The 14695-nt window shown below is 37.2% G+C and overlaps 1 protein-coding gene across 2 annotated transcripts in view; it reads left to right on the forward strand.

The window, feature by feature from the left end:
• LOC122787759 (breast cancer type 1 susceptibility protein homolog) overlaps positions 1-14695 on the forward strand; it is a 536873-nt gene that overhangs the window by 365858 nt on the left and 156320 nt on the right. For both annotated transcript variants that reach the window (XM_044054655.1, XM_044054656.1), the window contains exon 5: positions 6833-6921. In XM_044054655.1, the coding sequence (XP_043910590.1) occupies positions 6833-6921 (89 nt within the window). The remainder of the gene's footprint in view (positions 1-6832; positions 6922-14695) is intronic.

Raw genomic sequence — 14695 nt, forward strand, 5'->3', positions numbered from 1 at the left:
ATGATCTACCAAGATGTGAGGTGCGGAGCAAGCATCGGGGATGTCGAATGGGCCTTTGGAAGGGGGACAGAGGGGTGAAGTCAGCAGGATCAAAGTAAGTGGCACCGTTAAGAGCTAATTCAGAACAAACCTGGGCTTTGCCGTGGAGGTTTCTGACGTAACTGAAAAAGGCTTTGTGGTTAGCTTTTGTTTTGAAGGCTAGTTTCGATTCATAATTGGCTTTGGAGGTTTTCACTAGTGATCTAATTTGCTTGCTGAGGCTAAGGAGGGAGTTTTTCCAATTGGGAATTTGTGCCTTTTTACCTCTGGACAACAGTTTCTTCCTTTTGTTGTAAAGCCTGTTGATAGAAGATGTCCACCACATAGGTTTGTGTTTCCTTGAGGAGCAGGTTTTAGTTCTGTTGGGTATGGCTGAGTCCATGTAGTTGTACAGGTGCTTGTATACTGCATTGGCATACTGTTCAGCATATTTGTCTGCATACTCTGAGGGGAGCAGTGGTGTGAAGCTACTGATTCCCTCTTTTAGAAGGTTGTAGTCAGTTTTTGAGAAGTTTTTTAGCCTGATTACAGTGGGGGTGGGGGGGGTGGACGAGATAGACACTTTGAGTCAGACTGGTCTGATCTCACCAGCAAAGAGCTTACTATGGGGTGGTGCGATCTCACCAGCGAAGAACTTACTATGGGGGGTGGTGCAGCAGTCAACCACGTTGGTGAGAACCAAGTCTAGACTGCCGTCTCCCCTTGTGGGGGATGAGCCAAGCTGGTCCAGCACATTAGAATTGATGAAATCAAGGAATCGTTGGGGGGGCATTAGAGCAGGAGAAGTTCTCCCAGTTTATGGTGGGGGTAGTTTGTCACTAAGGATCAGGTTGTTAGGGGGTACCTTGATGGATTTGAGTAGGTCCAGGTAGGAGGAGTGGGTGTCCCTAGTCATGGAGGGGTGGTCTGTATCTGGCTATAACTTTGGTGGATGTCTTTCCAATTGCCAGCTGCACCTGGAGAAGTTCTAGTGCATCATGCTGGCAAACCAGTCTAAAGAAGTTATAGTAATACATTTAGAGTTCAGTACAGCATCTGGGCCAGGATTTTTTTTTCATTTAGGATCTTTTCTTAATTTAGTTTCAATTTCTCTGGCCATTACTCCATCCCATTTCATATTGTGTACATTTGATCTTTTTAGTTTTGCTTTTACTTCTGTCCATTTAGTGTCTTTGCTCTGTTCCACAGCGTTGTCTTAGATATTTTCTCTAAAACGTGTTTTCTTTCCTTTTTTTGGGTGGTATTTCTAATTTTTCTCCCTTGTTTGCCAATTCTTTAAAACTTTTTTGGGTCATCAGTGACTTGCTTATTTTGTACTTTTCCTGTATTTATCTCCATATCTTCTAAGATTTTCTGCCGGTCTTGATATTTTAAGTTTATTTGCAATAGTGTACAATAGACCTGGTCTGTTCTGATACTGCAAGTTGCTTTTATCACATCTTTAAGTATTTTTGTTGATCTGTTCCTTGTTTTGTACTCTTCTAATAGTGACAGTGACCGTTCTTGTCTTAATTGCATTCTAGTTTTCTCTATTCGATACTTTCATGATGTTATTTGATATTTCCCTTCTTTGCCTGTGTTTTTGTAGGCAAGACTTTACCTGTTATTAATTTAACTGCACAGTAATGCATCCTGTTTACTTCTCTTGTATCACTTGATTTTCTATTAAGTCTTGATTATTTTTTGTTTTATCAAACTTTTAGCATTTTGGGTCTTAATTGACTTTCTGTAATCTATTTCTTTTATTGATCTTGATGTCTATCTCTATTAGATCAAGCAAGTCTTCCCTTAGATAATTTTCTTCTAAACTAAGGGTGCATTCTTTGTCCTCATTTTCTTGCTGGCATTCTACAGAAAGTTGCAGAACATCTTCCTGTGACATATTCTGTTCAGCTTCATAGGTTCATAGCTATCTGCCCGAAGGCATTTGTAAGCCTAGCTGGAATGTATTTGCTTTTGCCACCCCCTTAGATTAGTTCCCTGTGCCTCTGTCCAGCAGAGCCATTGAAGTGATCCCCGGGATATACTTTGTTTCCCATCCACTCGTCAAGATTTCTCTTCATGTGTTAGTGAGGAGCTCTGCCTAATGTAGATTGGAATCTTGTTCCAGAGCATGGGAAGTCTCTGGGACAGGAATCTATCCCTCCAGCACATCCTATTTATTGTTGTGGTGAGGTTTAGATCCCTAGAGTGTGTGGCTCGAGGGGATATGGTTTTCTTTAGGTGGAGTATGTCCATCAATTGACTTGGACGTGGCCTTGTATGTCAGGCAGAGATCACTTCTGAGTAGGCGGTATGCAACCGAGTACAGCTGGAGTTTCTTCAGTCGAGCTGCATAGGGCATCTAGGCCAGTGATCCTCTTGGTGAGGTACTTCTGTGGTCTTTCCAGCTGTTGCAGGTTTTTTGTAAGGTGCATCCCAAACGGGGCATTGTACTCTGATGGGTCTGATAAATGATGCGTAGAGGGGCACAATGTCCTCTTTTGATTTGGATGCAAACCCTTTTGTGATTAGGTGGGCCACATAGAAGGATTTTCTAACCACTTTGGCAATGTGATTATCAAAGGAGAGATTACTATCAGCTTGGGTCCCTAGATCCCTTATTACGTCTTCCATATTTAGGGGGCTGCCACGTATGTGGTAGTTTGTGGGTACTTTGTTTTTTCCAAAAGGGATGAATATGCACTTTCTGGCATTTAGCTTGAGGCCATGGTTTTGACACCAGGTATCTGTCTCAGTGAGACCCTTTTTGGAGGATGTCTGTGCCAGCCGGAGAGTGAATTATAGCCCCTAGTTTGCAGTCATTTCATCCTGGGTCATCTGTTGCTCTTTCATATGGGAACTCTCTGTCAGTATAATTGCTCCTATGCAATGCCAGTTTATAAAACAGCATTGTACATGTTTAAGCATATTTATCTTGAGAACAAATCTTTAAAAACTATTACTAGTTGGTCTGATACTGATTCAGCCATCACAAGCTGACCAGATTTGCAGATAACTAAACTTGATGCCATTATAAACTTCCAGAGGACACCAAGATCCTCCAAAATAGCCTTTCCCAAACAAACCGCTAGTATCAAAACCAGGGACTAAAACTAAATGCCAAGAAATGTATTATGGTATCCTTTGTCCAAGTATAATTTCCATTGTAATTTTCACATTGACAGTACACCTCTGAAAGTTGATCCTGTTGTCTGGGATCTGGGGCCTGTGATGATGACATGCTCTCTTGATCACTATGTATCTGCTATTGTAAAGGCATCCTGTTTTCATCACACAACTTGTATCTATAGGTGCGGTGTCCAGGTCCAAGGATGTAATCCTTTCACTGTACTTGGCTTTCATTGCTAATCATCAGATACAATGTTCCTTTCTTTGTATACCTATATAAAAATAAATGCAGACTGACCACCAGGCAGAGTTTTGCTTTTAATAAAACTTAAAAACTATCAGTAAAATGCAAAAACATGAATGCTTTCAGGTCCAAGCCCCTCATCAGATAAAGTCATTAAACATCACAAATTTAAAATATTACACAAACCAATCACCATTCAGTATTGCACCCTCCCTTTAGAGGCTGGTTTTAAAAGCATAACACCATTTAAATCAGGACTTTTATCTGCTGCTAATTCGATAATCCATTTCATTTCATTATATTTTGTATGGTTAACAAAATCCCCACCCCTGATGTTATGTATAATTTGGATAACCATAAACTTAAAAATGTAATCAGAATTATTTTTTGTGCGTTGATAAAGTGCATTGTGCTCATTATGTAACCTTATAGCCCTCATATGCTTCAAAATTCTGTCTTTTAGCATACAGTTTGTTTTTCCCGAATAGAAGGAGGTGCACATTTGGCACAAAGCCAAATAAGCAGCGTTTCGTGTTCTGCAATTTGCATAATTATAAAAATAATATGTTTATTTAATATTTAACTTTGAAAGTCCGGCTTGGAACAAAGCCAATTTTCAGCGGAGGCCCGGGGAGAAACACTCCAGACACATGTTGTTATATCCCCTACCTGTTGAAGGATGTATAAACTGATTGTTCCATAACAAATGGACATGCCTTACACTGTCTACAAGTAGAGGTGCCCCTACGTGAAGTCAAAATTTTATTCTTCTTAATCTTTTGTTCTTGCCAAAGTAAATCTTTAGATTCTTATTCTTTCTAAATCCAAAGGACTGTGTCAGTCCTACCATATTGCCTATCTTTTCATCCATTAGTAGTATCTTCCAATTCCGTTTAACAATTTCACAAATTCCCCCTATATCTTTACTATACATAAATAATATAACGCAAATTATCATAACTAGCAGTTGCCCTTCCATTCGTGGTCATAACTTCTTTGTGTTGTATTTTGCTGAGAACCATAGTTTCCTTACTTTTATCCTATTCTGTCTATTACTGTTTATTATTCCTTAAACCTTTTTTCTCTTTTATAACCCCTTCCCACTAGGTTATTCCCTAGTTCCATGATTTGTTGGTCAAATTGCATGTCTTCTGTACCTAACCGCGAAATCCTATTAACCTGTCCCTTCACTGTCTTTTTGAATGTATGCCTCAGATGCCTACTGTCAGATGCCAAAAAGCTATTCTTCCAGTAACTTTTTATATAATCGTGTTTGTATTCGACCATGACAATCTTTGCTAAGACGAATTTCTAAAAAATCTATCTGTTCTTTCAAACTTCTCATGGTAAGTTTTAAAAAAAACCTGTGCTGGAGTCTAAATATTCACAAAACCTTCCAATTCATTGAGTACCCTTCCACAAGAGCAAGATATCGTCCACAAATCTTGCGTAATAGCTCAATTGTGTTTTCCAGTTATGGGTGGCATCCAATAACACTTTCTATTCCAAGTAAGCCAGAACCAGGTTTGCATAAGATTTGGCACATGGTGTGCCCATCACAGTACCCTGCCCCTGACTATAGTAATTGCCCTGACATAGAAAAACATAATTTTCCAGTACGAGTCTAAGTAAATCAGTCGCTTCTTCTCTCGTCACCAAATCTAATAATAATGGTTAGTATGCCATTAACTGCATGTATGCCATAATTAGCGCTTCTAACTATAAAGAGATTCATAATGTCTAATGTTACAAATATGTAATCTTCATCATTTCCCTGAGTATATTCATAGAGGGATGTTAAATGACTAGTATCCTTTAATATTCTTGGAAATTGTTAAACGGAATTGGAAGGTACTACTAACGGATGAAAAGGCAATATGGTGGGACGGACACCGTCCTTTGGATTTAGAAGGAATTAAGAATCTAAAGGATTTACTGTGTCAAGAGCAAAAGATTAAGACAAATAAAATTTTGACTTCACGTAGGGGTACCTTTACTTGTAGACAGTGCAAGTCATGTCCATTTGTTATGGAACATAATCAGTTTATACATCCCTCAACAGGTAGGGAATATTTTAATAATTATGCAAACTGCAAAACATGAAATGTTTATTTGTCTTTGTGCCAAATGTGCATCTCCTTCTATATGGGAAAAACAAAACTGTATGCTGAGAAAGAATTTTGAAGCATATGAGGGCTATAAGGTTACAAAATGAGCACAAAGCAGTTATCAACGCACAAAATAATTCTGATCACACTTTTAAGTTTATGGTTATCCAAATTATACATAACATCAGGGGTGGAGATTTGGTTAACCATACAGAATATAATGAAATGAAATGGATTATTGAATTGGCAGCAGATAAAAGTCCTGGTTTAAATTGTGTTATACCTTTAAAACCAGCCTTAAAAAGGAGGGTGCAACACTGAATGGTGATTGGTTTGGTTTGTGTAATATTTTACATTTATGATGTTTAATGACTTTATGTATTTGAAGGGCTTGGACCCGAAAGCGCTCATGTTTTTGCATCTTACGTATAGTTCTTAAGTTTTATTAAAAACAAAACTTGGCCTGTTGGTCCAAACACATTTATTTTTATATATTTTACGTTATTCTATTTTCATTTGTGCAGAGGACCTTGAGTGGAAGATTTTTATCTTTGCTACTGGAATATTTTTATGTACCTGTTCAAACACTTGCTACAAATGGAATGACCACAGCTCTTCATCACTCCATATCAAGGGCCTATATCTAAACTATGTGGACTCTGTCACACAAGCCACTAAGATCTGACCTGTATCTCGTGTATAGAGCCTCAGTGGACCCTATCCTGTCAAACTTGTTATACATTCACAAGTCCAGTGGTAGTGACTCAGTCTGTCCTGCAACATAAATATAACATGTTGGAGGGATAAGTATGCATTTCAGAGAATACTGCTTCTATGGAACAGACTTCCATTCCACATAAAGCCCTTCTCCCCTCTTCAAAGGTAATTTGGATGATTGGATGGGAAACCATAATTAACTTCTGATTTAACACCCATGTCCCTCATGGAAAGGGGCAACAAGTTAATGTCCCCAACATATCCTTGTTCTCCTGTCCTCTGGGTTACGTGTACATAAAATATTGGGGCCAAAAAAACTACCATGTGAATGTAAGGCTAGGCTTTTTAAGATACTCGCAGATTGTTAAACATACAACACATTAATTGTTCCATATTTATACTTTGACCAACAAGAGACTTATTGTATCCATTTGAGTTTGTCATGCTCATTTTACTGAGAAAGCTGTACTGAAGCTGGGGTTTGGGTTCACTACCTTATTGAATATATAGGTTTACTTTTGATAATCAAACATAGTTTTCCATCTTTGTAACTTCATTGTTTTAACCACTTTGCTGTACTTCTAAACTGATGCTTGTGTTATCATCATTACAGAAGTCTTCGAGAGAGTTCTCGATTTAAGCTTCTTGTCGAAGGAGTACAGAAAGCCATTCGTGCCTTTGAACTTGATACTGGTATTGAATGTAAGTATCCATATATCGTGAGTAACATTCACTTATGGTTATCAACCTTGTAACTGAAGAATACATGACAAAAACTAAAAATGATGGACAAATGTTCTAAATCAGGAGCACTTTTTAAAATAATACTGTTAAATACATTTAAAATGTTAACAGAAAAACAGAGTTAGTATTAACTTATATTTTCTGAAGAAAATGAATTCTGCAGCTCTAAAGTGTAACATTAGTTAATGTAATCTTCAGTAATTTTCAGGAACGTCACAAATATTACCAGGGAGATGGCCTAAATGTGGTATATAACTAGGGGCGTTCGGCAAAACCATGGACAGTTGAGAACTAATCATCCAATAAGCCTTTTTTTCTTCCACAAAAATACTACTTGAGGGGAGGCAGCAGGCCATTTTAAAATTACCCTGACTTTTCACTGTCCCTTTGTTTACTTGTTCATGCAAGTAACCTTTTGTTTAACTAAACAAAGCTTTAAAGTAGTACCCTTTGGCCCCATACCACATACATGAGATTTTCTTTCATCCTGTCTGTCCACTTCAAATACTGGGTTATTAGCAGCCAGCAGGCAGATCCAGTCCAGCAACTAAGTACTTTACTAAGTACTTAAACTCTTTCCATACTCCCATAAGGTACATTTCCTTTGTTTCCTCAGATCTTGTCACTTAAGTAATTTTAGCACTGTTTCAGCTATCCTTATTATCTAGTTATGTGTAGATGTCTTAATTTTCATCTCTCTCTTTTCCTGTTTTTCTAGTCTCTCTGTTTCTTTTTTCTCACCTTTGATGATAACCTTAAAAAAAAAAAAACATATTCTCCTTCCCTCTGGCAACTTGGTGAGGAAGCACAGTCGCTTCTATTGGTCTTTTGTTTTAGTTTAATCCATGTACAGTTTTAATATTTACATGTATACATCAGCATTCCTTTTTTCTCTAAACAGTAGCTTTTTAGTTCTGGTTGTGTTTTTGCTGTTGCTCAGTTGATTGCTGTAGTTCCTTGATATTATTAGTGTTGGGTGCCACCTTTCCTCATGGACAAGGTCTTCAGAAAACATGGCCACTGTATCCATAAAATCCCATCCTAGGATACCCACAACCTGTGCATACGATGCCTGGGGCATCGCATGGACAGGAAACCTATGACATTGATGAGCGCTTTGGCTTGCCTTTTGCAGGAGAGAAGAAATAAACTTATTCTTAAAGGTTTGCCGTCTTTTACTTCCGAATTGGAAAAGAATAAATACAAAGACTTTGATAAAGGATCAGACAAAGATGAGGAAAAGGGAAGATCAAAGGAAAAAAGACAAGTACAAAAGAAAGCAAAACAGCAGAATAATCGGGTCTACTTCACGATGTCGAAAGCTGACAATATCGAAGCTGCTATTGTTGGCACCACAACATCGAAAGCGCACAACATCGTGCAGGTAAACGGAAATCTCCATAGGGGGAGTTTTCCATTTACCTCAATGTAGGGCGGTCTCAGAGTTGGAATATTTAAGTGGGGGGGGGGCTCTCCCCCCTGCCTATGCTAGTTATTTATTTTTTTAAACGTTCATTGTTTTACTACATCGATCACTAGAGGTCGACCTTTAGTGATTCGATGTAGTAAGATTTCGATAACGTGATATAGACACGAATAATCTGGTCATTCTCTTTCTCCTAAAGTGTCTCAAACCAACCCATCTTAGGTGATCTTAGCCCCATTTACTTCACTGCACTCCTTATTTCCAGTTTCAGGGCCCTTCTGCACTGAAACCATTATAATCCCTGAGCTTTCTCCAAAAAGAATGTAGAATAGCTGGTTTTCTGAAAAGGAGCTGTTCAGGTTCTTCCGGTCTAGTCCATCTGTACTTCCGCCCTTAGCTCTACTAGGTCAATTCAGAGCTCCTATGATTTTGACCGAGTAAGGGTTATAACGGCCTTTGTAAAGGCTCATATTGAAATGGGTGTCATTCCATTCCCCTCTGTTTCCAGGGGGATGGGGTTGGAGATACTTCTCCACCCTCAGACATGCTCTTGCCTTGGTACATGTTCTGGTACTGGAGACATCAGAGCCATTGCACTTCCCAGAACTTCCCTTTTCCACACCAGCAAGAATTAATTAGGAGGAGAGGTTCCTGTCCCACTGATTTCCTCCTTCCCCAGATGATTTTTTTTTTTTTGTCTCTTAAATCTGATCCCTTTTCCCCTCCCCATTTTTTAATTTCTCCAAATCCTTTGGGTTTCTAATACCATGATGGGAATGGACCCCATTTCTAAGTCAAAGTACGATTAAAGTTCATGAAATTAGTACTATTTCATGGATGTCAGCCAAAATTGCTCTTCGCAACACCCACAATGTGCCCAGTAATGACTCCTCCTGCAATTCATATGGAGATACATGTATTGGTAGTGTATTTAAATGGGATTGTAGACTCTCTTTTTTATAAGACCCGTTGCTCCTACTACTATTGGAGCTGTCTGGATATCTTTGTTCTACATTGCTCTTGTTTCTGCTTGCAAATCCTGATATTTTTGTGATTTTTATCCCTGTCTACGTAGGATACTGTAGTCACTGGGGGTGGTAATTTCAATGATCGATATTACTTTTGTCTGCTTTTTATGGACCACGATATATGGTTTTCTAGCATATGTCTTTTGAACTGTTGGTAATGGGTGATCCCATGTGATGTAGACTTCATCATTTTCTATGATGCTTTGTTGCTTTTATTTCCAGTGTTTTTCAGCCACTTTGTTTCCAGTGTTTTTCAGCCACTTGAGTACCATAATATTTGCACAATCCCCAGTGCAACAGTCTTGCCACATTATTAAGCCTTTCAGTATACAGTCCTTTTGCCATTAGTGTGTTGCAACCAGCAATGAGGTGTGCAACTGTTTCCAATTCTGCTTTACATAACCTACATTTGTCTGTTTCTCCCACATGTTCAATGGACTTTGTAAACCAACAAGTATGTAGTCCACTTTCTTAGGCCGCCAGTATTAGCCTTTCATCTCTTGGTTAAAATTCACCTCTCCTTAACCATTCCTGCATTCGTTCCTGATCAACATGAGGTTAAGTTTTCTATGCTTGCAACTTATGCTTTTTCCACATTTCTTGCCTTCTCATCTGGTCCTTCACCTTGTATTCTTTCTTTTGTTTTTTGGCACATTCAGTTGCTGCCTGGTTTTTATTTACTTGTGTTTTGATTTCCTCAAGCTTCTTAATGCTGCTATGCTTATGCTAGCCTAAGCAGGTAAGTCATCTTAGATTTATTCTCTTGTTTCAAAACTTTCACTACGTTTGGGTCTTGAGGTTAGCAAATGTGTGGAGTCCCACGATTGCACATCTATGTATATAATCAGTTTCAAGGAGGCTCATCCCTCCTTCAGAACTGGGAATATATAATCTTGGTATGCAGTGATTTTTATAAATCACTTCGTGAGCATGAAGCATCCTTCTTGTTTTCCTATCTAATCTATCCAGTACATTTTGGGACTAGTCAGTCACTCCAAAACTGTAAGTTAGGACAGGAAGAGCAAATTGGTTTATAGCTTGGATTTTGTTCCTAGATGTCAAAGCTGTTTTCAGGATTAATTTAAGTCTTCTGAAGTACTCCTTACCAAGTTGTATTCATATGTTCATACTTGTTCATGTTTTATTGTTGACCCTTCATCAATTCCCAAATATTTATACACTCCCTATTGCTCAAGTTCTTTTATATCATGTTCTTGTCCCAAACTGATGTTTTCTTGGTACTGCAGTTTTAATGCTTTAAAGGTTTCTTTCGCACATTTGTCAAGACCAAATGACATTCTTATATCATCTGAAAAAGTTTACACAACTTGCAGTTGTGCTTTCAGTTCCTTATCTGATGAGCTATACAGTTTCAAATTGTCGATAGAGAAGCTAAGTCTTTGCACTTTGTTGTTTTCTAAGAGTCTAATTATAGCCATGACCTAATCTGTTAAGTAGACAATTTAATGGATTAAGGGCAAGGCAAAATAACAGTGGTGACAGAGAGTTACCCTGGAATGTCCCCCTTTGGATATTTATCCCTGGAATAATAAGTTGTCCTTTATCATAGCTTAATTACAAAGTGGTATGCCACTGTTTCATGGTCACTGTAATGTAATCTATCAGTGTAGGGTGCATCTTATACATTTTTAAGCACTCTTTTATCCATGAATGTGGAATACTATTGTGTCTTTCGGCTTTTCCTGGTTAGGGGTCGCCACAGCGGAACTCCGGTCTGCTAATGATTGGCAGTAGATTTTTATGTGCCAAGTTGCCAGCTCTGATGCACAACCTTCAACGAAGGTACGCCCACTCACGCATGTCTCCACACAGAAGACTCTCTAGCTGAGAATCGAACAGGACAACGTCATACTATGAGGCGACAACGCTACCGCAGCACCACCACCGCAGTGAATGTGGAATACTTTCAAATGCTTTTTTTGTAGGCAGTCCAGGCCATACTTAAATTCTTCCCCTTTTTACAGTTCTCCACCATGACTTTAACAACAAATGAGCCTTTGTTCCATATGACTTTCTTTTATTGCCCTTTTGTTCTGTTGCCAGAATTGAGTTTTCTTCTAAATGACTATAAACTCTGTTGGCATCAGTTCCAGTGTATAGTTTATATATCATCGGAAGGCAAGTTATTGGCCTATAATGTTTAGGGTAGCTTGCAGGTTCACTCTTAAGTAGGAGCATTGTTTTTCTTGTTTTTAGCCAGGTTGGTGTCTGTTCAGGGTGCGCATATAAATAATTCTTTGTCATGACTAAATCTTCGTGTAAAGATAGTTCTTTTAACCAGAAGTTAGCTCCTGCATCTGGGCCTGGGTTTTTTTTAACTTTGTTTCAATCTCTCTGGTTGTTACTTCATGCCATTTCATATCCTGTACCATTAAACTTCTTCCTTCTTTTACTACTTCTATCCATTTGGCATCTTTGTTGTGTTCTACAGGATCTTTGTAGATATTTTCCAAAATGTATCTATTTCTTCTTTTTTTGGTGGTCTTTCGGTTCTTTTTACCTTATTTCCTAATTCTCTAAAACATTTTTGGGTCATCAATAAATGGCTTAATTTTGTATTTCTCCTTTATATTTGTCTACATATCTTCTAAGTTTTTATGCTGTGCTGAGATTTTTAGTTTAGTTGCGATAGTGCAGTTAGGCCAGTTTCTCCTTTCCTATTCATTAATCAAAAAATGGAACTCCCTCCCACCCCTGCTAAGAATCACTACAAGCTTCGAACTCTTCAAATCAAAGCTCCACTCCCACCTCTCCCAAAATTGGAAATATAATTGCATTCTTCCTACCTAACTCCTCCTAATGTCGCTTATACATGTACTCCCTCATGCACATGCTGTTTTTTTTTTCCACTACAACTGCCTTGCTCTGAATCTAAAGAATGGTTACCATGTAAATATTGTACATAGCTCTCTATCCCTTCTCTCTGTTAATTTTGTTCCCCTTTTTCTTCCTTTCTTTGTGCACCTTTTCAGTTTGATACAGCTCCATATATAATTTTACATTTGTTTTCTAAAACATTTATAATTGTATGTATAATTGCATAAATGTATGCTTGCTTTAATTGTATGTAGTACGGAGCTTTTCTCCCCAGGCCTAAATGGTAAAACTCTATGCTTGTTTTAATTGTATGTAATACGGAGCTTTTCTCCCCGAGCCTCCACTGAAAACAGGCTCTCTGGGCCCAGTGGACCTCCCCGGTTATCAAACTGGAAATAAATAAATAAATAAATCGATCGAATATAGCAAACAACGAGTAGACAAATTGCTGCAACAAAACGAAACAACCAAGCCAATGAAAAAATGTTTATTTCTCTAGCGCCTCGGCCACAGTAAGCCTTCAAGGAGTACCCCATCATACACAAAAAGGCAGTTTAAATAGTAACAGTTAATTAAACCATAAAACAATAAAACAATCAACCAATTAATTAACAAAATTAAGTCAAATAACACTTCTCCAGCAGCAGTCTGTATTCAGACCTTTAGGTAACAAAGTATTATACTTCAAAATAAAAATTGTTTCTTTCTTTAAAAGTAGCTTTTTAACACAGGTTACATCAAGTTCATCAACAGCTACCTGTTGCAAAATAGTGGCTTGAAGATTATCACTTTGGCCACCATGATGTTCACAAAAATGTTGAGCTAAAGGTCTCTCTACCTTTTTAATTCTAATATCTCTTAAATGTTCAAGTAACCTAACCTTAAACATTCTCTTAGTTTGCCCAATATAAAACTTATTACATCCACATTTAATTGCATAAACAACCCTATGTGTTCTACAATTATATGTCCCATTAGGAGTAAAACTAATATTATTAATATATGGAAATTTTTTTTTTATGAAAGTACAACCATTACACTTCCCACATGATGACATACGTACATTAGCTATTTGATAATATAATTTCAACCCAGGTCTAACAAATTTAGTATGTACAACCATATCTTTGATGTTTCTACCTCTTTTGTAAGAAAACACTAACTTATTTGTCATTAGATTGTCCAATTTACCAAAGTTCTTTAAAAACCCCCAAAAATGTAATATGCAATTTTTGATACTGTTACTACAAACATTATAAATAGAATAATTATTAATAGTATTACCAATATAAGTATTGCCCCTATCTTTGTGTAGTTCTAACATTATATCTCAATCTAACTACCTGTTGAATATCAGTATCAAGTAATTTATCATCATGATCTCTTTTCAAAAACATACTTCTAGTCCATTGTATTTCATTCAGAAATATTTCATTATCATTACATAAACGGGAAATTCTCAAAAATTCACCATATGGTAAAGCTTCAATAGTATGTTTAGGGTGACAACTAGTACCCATCAAAAAGTCATGTGGCATACCAAATTTCCTATGAATACTTGTAACCACAGGTTTACCAATAATACCTTGTAAATTAATATCTAAAAAAATAACTATCTGCCCATATTGTAATCCATCAAAAATATTAAATCTATTATGTTGAATTTCCTGTACAAAATTAGCTACAAAATTTATGCCATCTTCACATAAAAAAATTAAATCATCAATGTATCTGTAATAAAATTTCACATATTTACGTACAAATGAATTATTATAAATACATTCTTGTTCCACCATTCCCATGAAGATGTTGGCATACATGGGTGCAAATGGAGCACCCATTGCAGTGCCTTGTATCTGATGAAAAATCTGATTATCAAAACAAAAATAATTATTTTCCAAGCAAAACTTAACCAAATCCATCACATAATGTGTAAACGGATAGTCTCCCATGCACTTATATAATGCTTCCAAGCCAAACTTATGTTTAATATTAGTATAAAGACTCTGTATGTCTAATGTAATCCAATACATGTTTTCTTTCCATATGACTTGTTTTATTGTATTCAAAAAAATCAAAGGAGTCTTTTGTATATAAGAAGGAAGACGAATGGCTTCCTTCAATAATACCCAATGTAAAATAACTCCCAGGTTATGCAAAAAATATTTGCTAGCTGAAACTATGGGTCTACCTGGTGGAGTATTAAAATTTTTATGCATCTTGGGTAGACAATAAAAGTAAGCTAAACCTGTATCAGCAATTGTAAGCTTCTTCTTAACATCAGTTTCAGACCAATAACCTAATCTCAAACCTCTCTGTATTAGACGTACATACCTATCCTTAGCTTGTTCAATAACATCACTTTGAACTATACAATAAACAGTGGCATCCTTTAATAAATCTAAACACATGTTCAAATATTGCATATAGTGCATAATAA

The sequence above is a fragment of the Protopterus annectens genome, chromosome 13.part0 (assembly GCF_019279795.1).
Source record: "Protopterus annectens isolate FY-2018-M chromosome 13.part0, PAN1.0, whole genome shotgun sequence".
In the NCBI taxonomy this organism is placed as follows: domain Eukaryota; kingdom Metazoa; phylum Chordata; order Ceratodontiformes; family Protopteridae; genus Protopterus; species Protopterus annectens.